We start from the raw sequence: 12,817 nt of genomic DNA on the forward strand, positions 1-12,817 counted from the left end.
GCAAAAGCCGGAAGTATACGCTTCCAGGTTTGTCACGTTTGCAACCTGAAATTACGTTACCCGAAGGTAACATAACCTGAGGTACCACTGTATAACATATAATAAAGAGAGATAATGGGGGGACTAAATTAAATGGATTCTTTGTTAGAATATGCAGAAATTATGGGGAAATTCAAAGAACCATGGAAGGGGAAGGAGGGAAGTTGATGGATGTACAATTATAATGGTGGATATTCAGTGATGGAAATGTATATTTGAAAATTTCAATAAAAATCAGTTTTTAAAAAATAGATCAGTCTGTTTGTTATGTCAGCATTCTGCCCTTTCTACAAGAAGCTCAGAGCAGGAATTAAGCTCATGTCACTATGAGATAGGTTTGGCTTGGAGATTAACTTGCCCTGAAGCTCCAGAGCAGGATCTTGAATCTCCTATCTGCCATATCTCATCCCTGCACTCTGGCACATTATACTGGCAATAAAACTAGCACAAAGTGTAGTTCTGAAGGTAAGATCTGAATATTTCTGCCGCCTAGAAAGAGCATACCACTTACGAACCAGGGAATCCTGAAAAGGAGTTGATATATGGTGCTGATAATGTCAAGGTTGCAGGTTTAATCCCCTATGGGACAACTGCATATTCATGCATTTTAGGGGATGGGATGATCCTCAGGGTCCCTTTTAACTCTACAATTCTATGCTTTATCTAAACCATTTGCTGAGGATTTCTCACTTGGGGAATTACATCTGGGACATATAGCCAAAGCAAACGTAGCCGTAGATCAGAATAGCAGGAAGGCCAGTTGTCTTCTCAAAACACGTGTGGCTGTTCTATGGCCAAGTTATTCCCCTTTCCAGCCAAGTTATCCCTCTTTGTCTCCCATCAGCATGTTACAAAAAGGCTCGACCACTCTTCTTCCATCAGCTTCGAGAAGGTTGGCAGTTAAAAACTTAGGTCACTAGAGAGGAATAGGTAAGAGGGGGTTATTGGTAAGCTATAAGCCATACGGGGTTCACTGGACATCCAGTTACTATTCAGATATATAAGAGGACAATGGACTTCTGCATTAAATTTTCCAGAGGGTGCATAAAGCAGGCTCTGGCCAAACCCCAACTTCCTGCTCCATACCCTCCTTGAGTGCTTTTGCCTGGCTTGGCTATGTCCTTAAACAGTGTGATAATGTCAGGGGTAGGTGGGTGTTTGTGGGTGTGGACCTTTTTTGTCTGCTGGAACGTGGTCGCCTGTGGAAAGGCAAGGGTTTTGCATCCTTTGCTCCACCTACTTTTCCTCTGGCCACGCCCATGATAGATGTCAACCGTCCCTTATTTGGTGGGAAAGTCCCTTATCCCAGCTCTGTGTCCCGCTGCTGTCCCTTTTTGATGATGTCCCTTAAATTCCCCGGGTTTCAAAGGAAGCAGCTCCTCTCCCTCCCTCCCTCCCTGCCGGCTACACTCCAACTGTGTTGCTTGGCTGCGTTGCTCACCCAATAAGGAGTCTAAGAACGACTCGGGGGTGGAGCTTGCATGCCTTGTGCTGATCAAATCAGCCGCGTTGCCTGGTGACTCGCCTTTGCTCAGCGCTTCCCAGCGGAGAGGTGACGGTGGTTTTCCTTGCTGCATCCCCTTTGCCGGGTTGCTGCGCTGTGGGAACCACCGCTTGAGGCTTCGTTTGGCTGCTGGCTGGGCTTTCTGCCTTTGGCTCGGAGGGGCTCAGAAGTTGAACATAGTTGTGCTTGGAAAATCCCTTATTTTGGCTGCTGATCCCTTATTTTTGAGGCTGCTGGTCCCTTATTTTCAAATCTGTAAGTTGACAGCTATGACACCCATGTTTGGCTCAGGCTCTACCCACCTTGAAGCTTCTCTTGGGCTGAGAAAGGTTTCCCCCACCGGGCATAAAGAGGTGGATGCCTCATCCGTGTAATGCTTAAAAAGAAACTTTACAAATGAAAAAGGAATCTAGCCAGTAACTTTCAAAACTATTGAGAACATACACGAATATGAGAAACTTTATATATATATCTAGATGTGTCTGGATAGAGAGATAGTATGCTGAGTTCTAGCCATATCTTAAAAGGTAATTGCAGACACGGTCATGAGAGTGTTCAGCTGGAAAGGAAATATCAGCAAAAACTCGCAAGTGCAGGGGATGAATAATTGACAGGGCCAAGTAGAATTTGTGCGCTGGGCAACCAGAACTGCTCCATCAGCTGGCTTGGAGCTTCTTGGAGGGTGAAGTCTCCCTTCTTGAAAACAGAAACTTAAGAGCAAGGCATGCTTGTGCTGACAATAGAGGATTGATGAGAAGGAAGAGGGGCAAGCAGCGATGCTGCATAATTTAGACGTGCTACTCCTGGTTTATGACCTTGCAGATCTTGGTTTTACAAATACTTGGCCCGATGAAATTTGCTGTCCAAATCTTTCTTAGTGCATTGCATGATTTGTTCCAATGCCTAAAGGAGGAAGAGTGGACATACCGTATTTTTTGCTCTATAAGACTCACTTTTTCCCTCCTAAAAAGTAAGGGGAAATGTGTGTGCGTCTTATGGAGCGAATGCAGGCTGCGCAGCTATCCCAGAAGCCAGAACAGCAAGAGGGGTTGCTGCTTTCACTGCGCAGCGATCCCTCTTGCTCTTCTGGCTTCTGAGATTCAAAATTTTTTTTTCTTGTTTTCCTCCACCAAAAACTAGGTGCATCTTGTGGTCTGGTGCGTCTTATAGAGCAAAAAATACTGTATTTTTTTACACACACACCCGAGCTGAGTCTGTACACACATAAATATTCATGTAGGACTCCATGACTAAGGAACTGAAGAACAATCATGGGATCTGGGCAGAAAGCAGAGCTGAAAGTGTGAATTTCAGTCTGGAAAACTGCAACTAATGTGAGAGAACATGTACTAAATCCATATATGTCAACATATTGGTGGTGGTTGTGTGCCCCTGGCTGAGCATCTGTCCCCATTTCCCACCCACCCAAAATTACGATATGTCTGTTGCAGTGTCTTTCTCTGCTTTCACTCTAGCTCTTTGTTAGCAGAAAGTACACTTGGGGCAATTTATAACTCTCTCACAAGAGAGACCATCCCTTGGTCAGAGAGACAAGGTCCCAGATTTCATCCCTGGCACTGGGATGCTTTTACCCACAGAGTGGCTTCCACCTGCCTATTTCAGTTTTTAATATATTCAGTTTCGTAGCGGGAGCGCAGGGAACCCTGTGGGCATTGGAGAAAGTTGGGAGAGTTTTTCGAGACACAGTTGGAAACGATAACTTGATGCATTGCACATCTGACAAAGTGAACCTTGCTCCACAAAAGTTTGTGCTGTGATAAAATGTATTAGTCTTTATGCTGCCCCAATTCCCTTTTTGTTTTTGCTGCAACAGAGAAATACAGGATTTCTTTGGACCTTTTAATTGCATTCTCTGTGGAACTGTGATGCTTGCTTCCTTTTGCCGTGCACGGTTTCAAATAAAAACTAGATTGCAGATGTGTCCAGATGTCATCTAAATAGCCCTCAGTTTTGCCAACCAGTGCTATGGAATCGAGGCATTAATTCTGGGCAGGAAAAATTCTTGATTGCTTCCAGCAATTTATGTTGAAAAAAAGAAATTTATAACCTGCCTGTGTCTTTTTCATGTGCAGATGGCTGTGGAAGGAGGGCAGGAACAGGCATCGGAGCCTTCCAAAGGGCGTTGCCTGCGGCGCACCGTGAGTGTTCCTTCGGAGGGTCAGTTTCCTGACTATCCACCAGAGGGAGCTACTAAGCTTGGTAAGCTATATGAGTAGAACACGCAATGTAGCTTTTGAAGCTAAATTTCCATGAGAAACTGCATTCCATTGCAGAGTACTATAATCTTCCTGTTTGAACAGACAGCACTGGAGGAGTGTTCCAGTGAAGACCATATAGCACTGACACTGTCAGTTAATGTTGGGCAGCTCAATAATTCCAAAGTGTTCGAATTTAAAACTGTTTATCCCAATAGCACAGTATCTTCTATGGGCAGTTTAAGGTGACTCCAACTACTGGTGTGAGCTGCCTAGTTTTGTTTCCTTTTTATTTGAGCCCTTGGCGCTTGCAAGTAATAAACCGAAACCTGTGCTTTGTTCTGAGATTTCCACTGTTTTGTCATAGCACCCCCCACTCAGTTTAACATAAAAAGTTTTAATAAGAGTCTATTGGAAACCAGTTTATGATAAAATCATACTTTTTCTGCAGGGGCGGGGCTGTCCCCCTTGAGAACTGTTGAAGGGAGTGGGAAGAGCTAAGAAGCAAGAGTTTGGTGTAGCCAGAAGTCCCCAAGGCTTGTCGCAAGAGTCTCATTCTCTCTGTCTTTGGCTTGGGAGTTGGTGTCTTAAGTACCACAGCTTTGGCTTCAAGCACCATATATAATAATAATAAATAGCAATACATTTTTATTTATACCCTGCCCTTCCCGGTTCAGAAAACCGGGCTCAGGGCGGCTAACAACAAATTTAAAACACTTAATTGATGCAACAAAAAACAGCATAAAATACAGTATAAAATGTGAATCATAAATTCAGAATTCAAAAGTCAATTTAGGGGGGAAATCCATCCAATAAACATTAGATGATCACCAGGGCTAGCTGGCTAAATTAGTCCTATTTGGGCCAGCGAGGAGACCAGGGGAGAATTAGCTGTGGGATCCAAGAGCGGGTAATCTTCATAAAAAGGGGACGGGGAGGGAAGGAAGGAGAATAAAAGATCAGGCTAAGTTCAAATTGAAAGGCAGGCGGAATAGCTCTGTCTTACAGGCCCTGCGGAAGGAAGTTAAAACCTGCAGGGCCCTGGTCTCAGGGACAGAGCATTCCACCAGGTCAGAGCCATCACTGAGAAGGCTCTGGCTCTGGTGGAGGATAATATGACTTCCTTAGGGCCCAGGACCTCTAAACTATGATTATTCATGGACCTTAAGGTCCTCTCCGGGGCATACCAGGAGAGGCGGTCCCGTAAATACAATAAACCCTGTTTTATCATTGGCGAGCCAAACTTGACATGATGGAAGCGGTCATGGCTGGCTTGTTCATTCTCATTCCTGTGTTCATTCATTGCCTACAGACAAGGGCCGAATGGAACACAGTGGTTGGGGGGGTGGGGACGGCAGTTGCATTTGTTTGTTCCCATGTTTGCCCCATTTATGTACAGAGTGAGCAGACCTCTGTTTTTTAGCAGCATGTTTTGTGCCTGGGTGAGGGGAGATCTATCCCAGAAGCATGCCCTGAAAGACAAGGTAAAGGTAAAGGGACCCATGACCATTAGGTCCAGTCGTGGCCAACTCTGGGGTTGCGGCACTCATCTCGCTTTACTGGCCAGCGTACAGCTTTCAGGTCATGTGGCCAGCATGACTAAGCCACTTCTGGCGAACCAGAGCAGCGCACGGAAACGCCGTTTACCTTCCCGCCGGAGCGGTACCTATTTATCTACTTGCACTTTGACGTGCTTTGGAACTGCTAGGTGGGCAGGAGCAGGGACCGAGCAACGGGAGCTCACCCCGTCATGGGGATTCGAACCTCCGACCTTCTGATTGGCAAGTCCTAGGCTCTGTGGTTTAACCACAAACACACCAAAGACAAGGTAGTCAGTTGTTAAATAAATAAAGCGACAAACCTAACCTGCCCCCTCCTGTGCCATACCTTGCCACACTCTATTGCTTTGGGTACTTTTCTCCTCAGTGATACACTTGTCCAAAGCAAGATATAAGCTGGGCTGGCATGAGAAGTACCCGAATATAATGGCAGAGGAGGGCACACTTTTTGAGTCTAAATATCAGATGCCACCACTGGCTGTGTCAACAGGGCAGGGACTTAGGCATCGTCCATTGTGTCGTGTTTGGCCCTTGGAGGCTGGTCACCTAAGGAAGGCCTCTCACCTGTTAGCTGACAGGTAAAGGTAAAGGGACCCCTGACCATTAGGTCCAGTCGTGACCGACTCTGGGGTTGCGGCGCTCATCTCGCTTTATTGGCCGAGAGAGCCGGGTCATGTGGCCAGCATGACTAAGCCGCTTCTGGCAAACCAGAGCAGCGCACGGAAACGCCGTTTACCTTCCTGTTGGAGCGGTACCTATTTATCTACTTGCACTTTGACGTGCTTTCGAACTGCTAGGTTGGCAGGAGCAGGGACCGAGGAACAGGAGCTCACCCCGTCACGGGGATTCGAACCGCGACCTTCCGATCAGCAAACCCTTGGTTCTGTGGTTAAACCCACAGGTTTAACCTGACAGATACAGGTGTATATATGCCATACCTGTATGGTCTGCCTCTGGCTTCTCACATGAGGACTCTTTGTTGCTCTTTCTGAGAGTGCTTTGCTGAAATTACATCACTGAGTGACTCGCTTGAAAAGAGCTCAAATATATATATTTAAAGGACACTCTGATCTTTTGGCAGCAGCATACATATTAGTGACTTCCTGTTGACGGGAAGAATGCATCAGAGGTTGTTTGTCAGTTTTGCTCTTCCATCTTTAATCAGCAAATTATGTGGCTAACAAACTCTACTTGTGGCTTAGTGATTAGCATTTTGCAGTTACAGTCATAATGACACTATTTCTGAAGCACCTGCCTTGTGTTTCTCGACAAGGTGCTAATCTCGGAGCATTTGCAGAGACGTAAGTAGGTATTGTTAGGGATGCAGGTGGCGCTGTGGGTTAAACCACAGAGCCTAGGGCTTGCCGATCAGAAGGTCGGTGGTTCGAATCCCCGCGATGGGGTGAGCTCCCATTGCTCGGTCCCTGCTCCTGCCCACCTAGCAGTTCAAAAGCACGTCAAAGTGCAAGAAGATAAATAGGTACCACTCCGGCGAGAAGGTAAACGGTGTTTCCGTGCGCTGCTCTGGTTTGCCAGAAGCGGCTTAGTCATGCTGGCCACATGACCCGGAAGCTGTACGCCGGCTCCCTCAGCCAGTAAAGTGAGATGAGCGCCGCAACCACAGAGTCAGTCACGACTGGACCTGATAGTCAGGGGTCCCTTTACCTTTACCTTTAAGTAGGTATTGTTAGGAGAAAGAAATGCTGTCTTGGCTTTTAAAGGAGATGGGAAATGACAAGAGGTACAACAATTAACAAGCGAGACACATTGCTAAACTGACAAATGAAATTAGGATTCAAGGGCATTTGATTCTACCTCTTCTACCTCACAAATTAGTTGATTGAAATGGAATTGTACCCAAAGCATACCAGGAGACATTTATATTTCTATAGCCCATGGATTCCAAGGGCAATGTAACCTGCCTGGAGGCTGAATGAGGCTAAGAAATTTAACCTCCTTGCCCATTTTATTAATGTGTGCAACCAAAGTGGGAAAAAGCCCGCTGGCATGATGGGATAGTCCATATTTTCTGCAGCATATTTCATAAGGACTATATTGGGGCTCACCAACTTTCTTAGAAATTTGGAGGGGGGAACCTATTGTGGACACCACCACAAAATGGCCACCATGGAATCATGGCTTAATGAAGAAGAACAAGTAACTTGCACAATAACTTGAGTATAAGGCGGATGTGGGAATCTGAGCACAAAACACTCTTTTAATCCATATTTTTCTACCACAAACTGTAGAAAACTAGCCCTATTTTCTGCCCTCCTCCCATAGTTCTGGCTTCTATCTTTCTGGCCTCCCCTTCCATAAGTTCTCTTTTCAACCCCACTCCTCCCACTATTCTGCACTTCCTATATTAACACAGCTTAACCACCACCCATATTTCTTCCTTTCACCCCAACCAATCCAAAAGCCTGCTGCCATCAAATCAGAATGGAAGCAGACATGTGCAACAGAGGCTCTAGCAAGGACCTACAAGTGACTGGAGGAACTGCGCTGGGAGGCCATTTTAATGGTGTGGGTGGTTTTTTTTTGATAATTTGGTTCAGAGGGGAGAAATAGCCTAATGAGCACCAGGGCAGCCCTTTAGCAGATGCCCTGGCATTTGTGCACACTGCATTGGAAACCCAGGACTATATAGTGGTACCTCGGGTTAAGGACTTAATTTGTTCTGGAGGTCTGTTCTTAACCTGAAACTGTTCTTAACCTGAGGTACCACTTTAGCTAATGGGGCTTGCTGTGCCACCACCACATGATTTCTGTTCTCATCCTGAGGTAAAGTTCTTAACCTGAGGTACTGTTTCTGGGTTAGCGGAGTCTGTAACCTGAAGTGTCTGTAACTCGAGGTACCACTGTACAATGCATTGCAGGGCAACTAATACAGTGATACCTCGGTTTACGAACCTAATCTGTTCCTGAAGTCCGTTCTTAAACCGAATCCGTTCTTAAACCGAGGTGCACTTTCCCTAATGAGGCCTTCCGTCGCCGGTGCCCTTCCACCATTCGGATTCCATTCTTAGACCAAGGTAAAGTTCACAAACCAGGACACTACTTTGGGTTTTGCAGAGTTCGTAAACCGGATAGTTCGTAAGCAGGACTGTTCTTAAACCGAGGTACCACTGTATATCAGATATTTTAAAGGGACTAGATTTTGTAGGCAGCACTGCGACAGTGCAAGAATGGAAAGAACAGAACACATCTCTGGAAAATAAAAGATTGTGAACGATGGCCGAAATATATAGCTTTGAATTATGCTCACTGTTTTTCCGATAGTTTAGTTAGTTTAGGATTGCTTTTTTGGGAGAATCTCCTTGTTTGAAGGGCATGCTTCGCAGTGAGCTGAATACTTAAGTGTCCCCCTTAAAGATGACAATGAGAGCTGATCCCGGGGAAGGAGAGCGTTGGAGCTGGACGTGACTGAAGCGAAAAGGAGAAACAGATGGCAGCCAGCAGCATGTGCTAACAGCAACAGCTGCACCCAAAATAGCTTTGGAATGGACACCAAATGCTGAAAGCACAAGAGGATAGACCAAATTGCTAGGATAGAAACTGTAATGCAGAATTTCCAGCGCCACCTCCGTATGTGTGCACATACAATCTATATAATTGTCTTATTATATTTTTTGAAGGGTGGTGGCTGAACTTACTGCTTGGGGATCTTGAGCTAGATTTATTATATACATTATCCCATGTAGTTCAGTGGCCCAGCTGTTTCATTTGGAGTCCTGGATTCAAAACCCCTGTTTAGACGTGAGCGTGGCAGTTTATAAAAGCCTTTTTGAGACTGTAACACTTCAGTCAGCATATGGGGTGAATGGGTTGCATGTTAGAATGCTCTACCAGAATGAACAAAATGTCTCTGAACCTAGAAAGAAAAGGAAGCAGAAAGGCTAAGCTAGAACCCTTTCCATGGCCTGAATTAGAGATCAGACATAAATAAGAAACTAATAAAAGAGTATGCTTTCTGTTGATCCAGCTCAATAACTGATCACAATATATAAACCTATGCAGCAAATGCACACTCGGACACCTATATTTAATCCATGACCATAATCAGGAAAATTGCCAAATTGCAAACAGTTTGCATTTGCTTTGTTTGTGGGTAATTATTGCACATCATAGTTACGACTGGGGCCTCTGTGTTCACCACCCTTGCAGCTGTCCCTCATTATTTTAATTACATTTCTAACTTCAAGGGACAAGGATCTGGGACATTCTGATAGTCTGGAAATCAATATAGTTCTCTGGTCCTCTTGGGGGGGGGGAATCTTGTTACACTTTTTGAACTTGTTCTCCATGTGGAAAGGTTTTGGTTTTTAATCCTGTTGTACATTATGAGGAACTTGTTCAGTATTTGTTGCAAACCACCTTAGAATCATAGAATTGTGGGAAGGGACCTGAGGGTCATCTAGTCCAACCCCACTGCAGTGCAGGAATCCTCCTCACAGCCGTCCTCGGGTGGGATCAAACCACAAACTTTCTGGTTTTAACAGCCAGGCACCCCAACCCATTGTGCCACTGGGGGCTCCTTGTGTGTGTGTGTCTTGAGAAAAAAAGTGGGGACATAACTTTTTGTTTTAAAAAAAGGATACTTCCTAATCCACTGATTTCTGTAGTAAATTAATAGCTTTTTTGAACTAGTCTTTTTAGTGCATCAATAATAATAATAATAATAATAATAATAATAATAATAATAATAATTTATTTATTTATACCCCGCCCATCTGGCTGGGCTTCCCCAGCCACTCTGGGCGGCTTCCAAAAAAATACTAAAACACTGCAATACATCAAACATTAAAAGCTTCCCTAAACAGGGCTGCCTTCAGATGTCTTCTAAAAGTCTCGTAGTTGTTGTTCTCTTTGACATCTGGTGGGAGGGCGTTCCACAGGGAGGGCGCCACTACCGAGAAGGCCCTCTGCCTGGTTCCCTGTAACTTCACTTCTCACAATGAGGAACCGCCAAAAGGCCCTCGGCATTGGACCTCAGTGTCCGGGTAAAACGATGGGGGTGGAGACGCTCCTTCGGATATATATCGAGGCCATTTAGGGCTTTAAAGGTCAGCACCAACACGTTGAATTGTGCTCGGAAACGTACTGGGAGCCAATGTAGGTCTTTCAAGACCGGTGTTATGTGGTCTCTGTGGCCGCTCCCAGTCACCAGTCTGGCTGCTGCGTTCTGGATTAGTTGTAGTTTCCGGGTCACCTTCAAAGGTAGCCCCACATAGAGCGCATTGCAGTAGTCCAAGCAGGAGATAACCAGAGCATGCACCAATCTGGCAAGGCAGTCCGCGGGCAGGTAGGGTCTCAGCCTGCGTACCAGATGGAGCTGATAAATAGCTGCCCTAGACGCAGAATTGACCTGTGCCTCCATGGACAACTGTGAGTCCAAAATGACTCCCAGGCTGCGCACCTGGTCCTTCAGGGGCACATTTACCCCATTCAGGACCAGGGAATCCTCCACACCTGCTCGCCTCCTGTCCCCCCAAAACAGTACTTCTGTCTTGTCAGGATTCAATCTCAATCGGTTAGCTGCCATCCAACCTCCAACTGCCTCCAGACACTCACCCAGGACCTTCACCGCCTTCACTGGTTCTGATTTGAAAGAGAGGTAGAGCTGGGTATCATCCGCATACTGATGAACACCCAGCCCAAACCCCCTGATGATCTCTCCCAGCGGCTGCATGTAGATTTACAAGGCCTTCATATTCTGAGTATTCTGTTTTTGAAAATCTATAGGGTTTCTGGGTGGTGAAGTTATCCCCCAGAATCTATCGAAAGTGCAGCTTAGGGGAAATATCTCCCTAATAATGGTTTTGGTTACCAGGAAAGAAATACTGCGCCGTGCTGAAGCTGTAATTAGTAACAACAAAGCCTGCTGTTGCTTCTTTCTCTAATTGGAAAGAAGGCAAAACATGGTTTGGGGGATTCCCTTGTGTTTTGGAAAGCTGTAATTGTTGCAAATGAGGGAAAGTCAGGCCTGAAATGAGTCCTTGGGAAGAGAAATTAATGACCATGACCTGTTGAGAAGTTTACTTTTTCTGCATCTTTGCATATGGCAGATTTTAGTGTTTGTTCATTAGGGACTATCAGCTCTAGCAAAAGGCAAGAGGAGCGAGAACAGGCACTGGGAATCTTCTAAGTGCCTTAAGATTTGTTAACCCAACTGGCACCACGGCTGAATATCCTTCAAAATGAATGAATACTAGATTCTCACACTCCATATAGAGATCTTTTCTTTGGTTAGAGATGGTTTTTTTACTTGTTTCTTATTGATAACGAATGATTTTTATTATTTAGGTTTACAGATCTCAACTCTGCTGTTCTTAATCCAAAATGGTGATTTCCCCACACCCAAAGTAACTCTTTAGCTCAGGCATGGCCAAATTTGGCCCTCCAGCTGTTTTGGGACTACAATTCCCACTATCCCTGACCACTGCTCCTGTTAGCTATGGATGATGGGAGTTTAGCTAATGAATCGAATATCCATGGTTGTAGCCAGTCATACAGTTGCAAGGCTCTCATTTATTTCGATTAGGCTTACACAGGAGGTATTTCTAGTAGATTGATAATGCTATTTGGATGCCTAAGTCTTCTGATGGTAAAATATGTACTTGTGACTTGTTGAAGAATTTCTGTCTGGCTAGAGAGCTCTAAATGAAATTGGCTCCCAGACCAAGAGGGGAAGCATCATTGTGAAGAAGAGTCCTATTTTAACATATCTTTATGTCTTCAGCGATGCCTTGTTGTCTGCTGCCCTGCCACAAGGTTGACTAGCTTCTTTTGCCCGATAAAGTACAGTGGTACCTTGGTTTTTGAACAGCTTAGTTCACAAACAACTTGGAACCTGAACGCTGCAAAACCAGAAGTAGGTGTTCCGGTCTTCAAACTTTTTTTCAGAAGCCGAATATGCTCCGTTTTGCGTCCCCTTGTTTCCTGTTGCGCTGCTATTTTGCGTCCCCCCATTGTAATTCAAGCCTTTCGTTTCCGTGTTTCCTGTTGCGCTGCTAATTTGCGTCCCCCCATTGTAATTCAAGCCTTCCGTTTCCGATTGCAGTGTTCTGAAGTGATATTTGGAGCTTATATTTGGTGCTTTTGTTTTTGTTATTTTGCATTTTTTGTTTTGAGGCTTTTTCAGTCACCGTATTTTTCGCCCTATAGGACGCACTTTTCCCCCACCAAAAATGAAGGGGAAATGTGTGTTCGTCCTATAGGGCGAATGCAGGCTTTCACTGAAGCCTGGAGAGCGAGAGGCGTCGGTGTGCACCGACCCCTCTCGCTCTCCAGGCTTCAGGAAGCTATCCGCAAGCCTTGGGAGCCCGACGGGAGTGCCCGCCGGGCTCGCGGGCAGCAGCCTGCAGCCCGAAGCACAGGGCGCGCTTCGGAGCATGCCCCGTGCTTCAGGCAGATGTCCGCAAGCCTTGCGCGCCCGGCAGGAGGTCCCGCCTGGCACACAAGGCTTGGGGCGGCAGCCTGCAGCCCAAAGCACGGGG

General features: G+C 45.6%; 1 protein-coding gene across 6 annotated transcripts in view; it reads left to right on the top strand.

The window, feature by feature from the left end:
• RASAL2 (RAS protein activator like 2) overlaps positions 1 to 12,817 on the top strand; it is a 228,769-nt gene that overhangs the window by 97,209 nt on the left and 118,743 nt on the right. For all 6 annotated transcript variants that reach the window (XM_053391256.1, XM_053391250.1, XM_053391255.1 and 3 more), the window contains exon 3: positions 3,637 to 3,763. In XM_053391256.1, coding sequence (XP_053247231.1) covers positions 3,637 to 3,763 — 127 coding nt within the window. The remainder of the gene's footprint in view (positions 1 to 3,636; positions 3,764 to 12,817) is intronic.

Source organism: Podarcis raffonei, chromosome 6 (assembly GCF_027172205.1).
Source record: "Podarcis raffonei isolate rPodRaf1 chromosome 6, rPodRaf1.pri, whole genome shotgun sequence".
Taxonomy (NCBI): domain Eukaryota; kingdom Metazoa; phylum Chordata; class Lepidosauria; order Squamata; family Lacertidae; genus Podarcis; species Podarcis raffonei.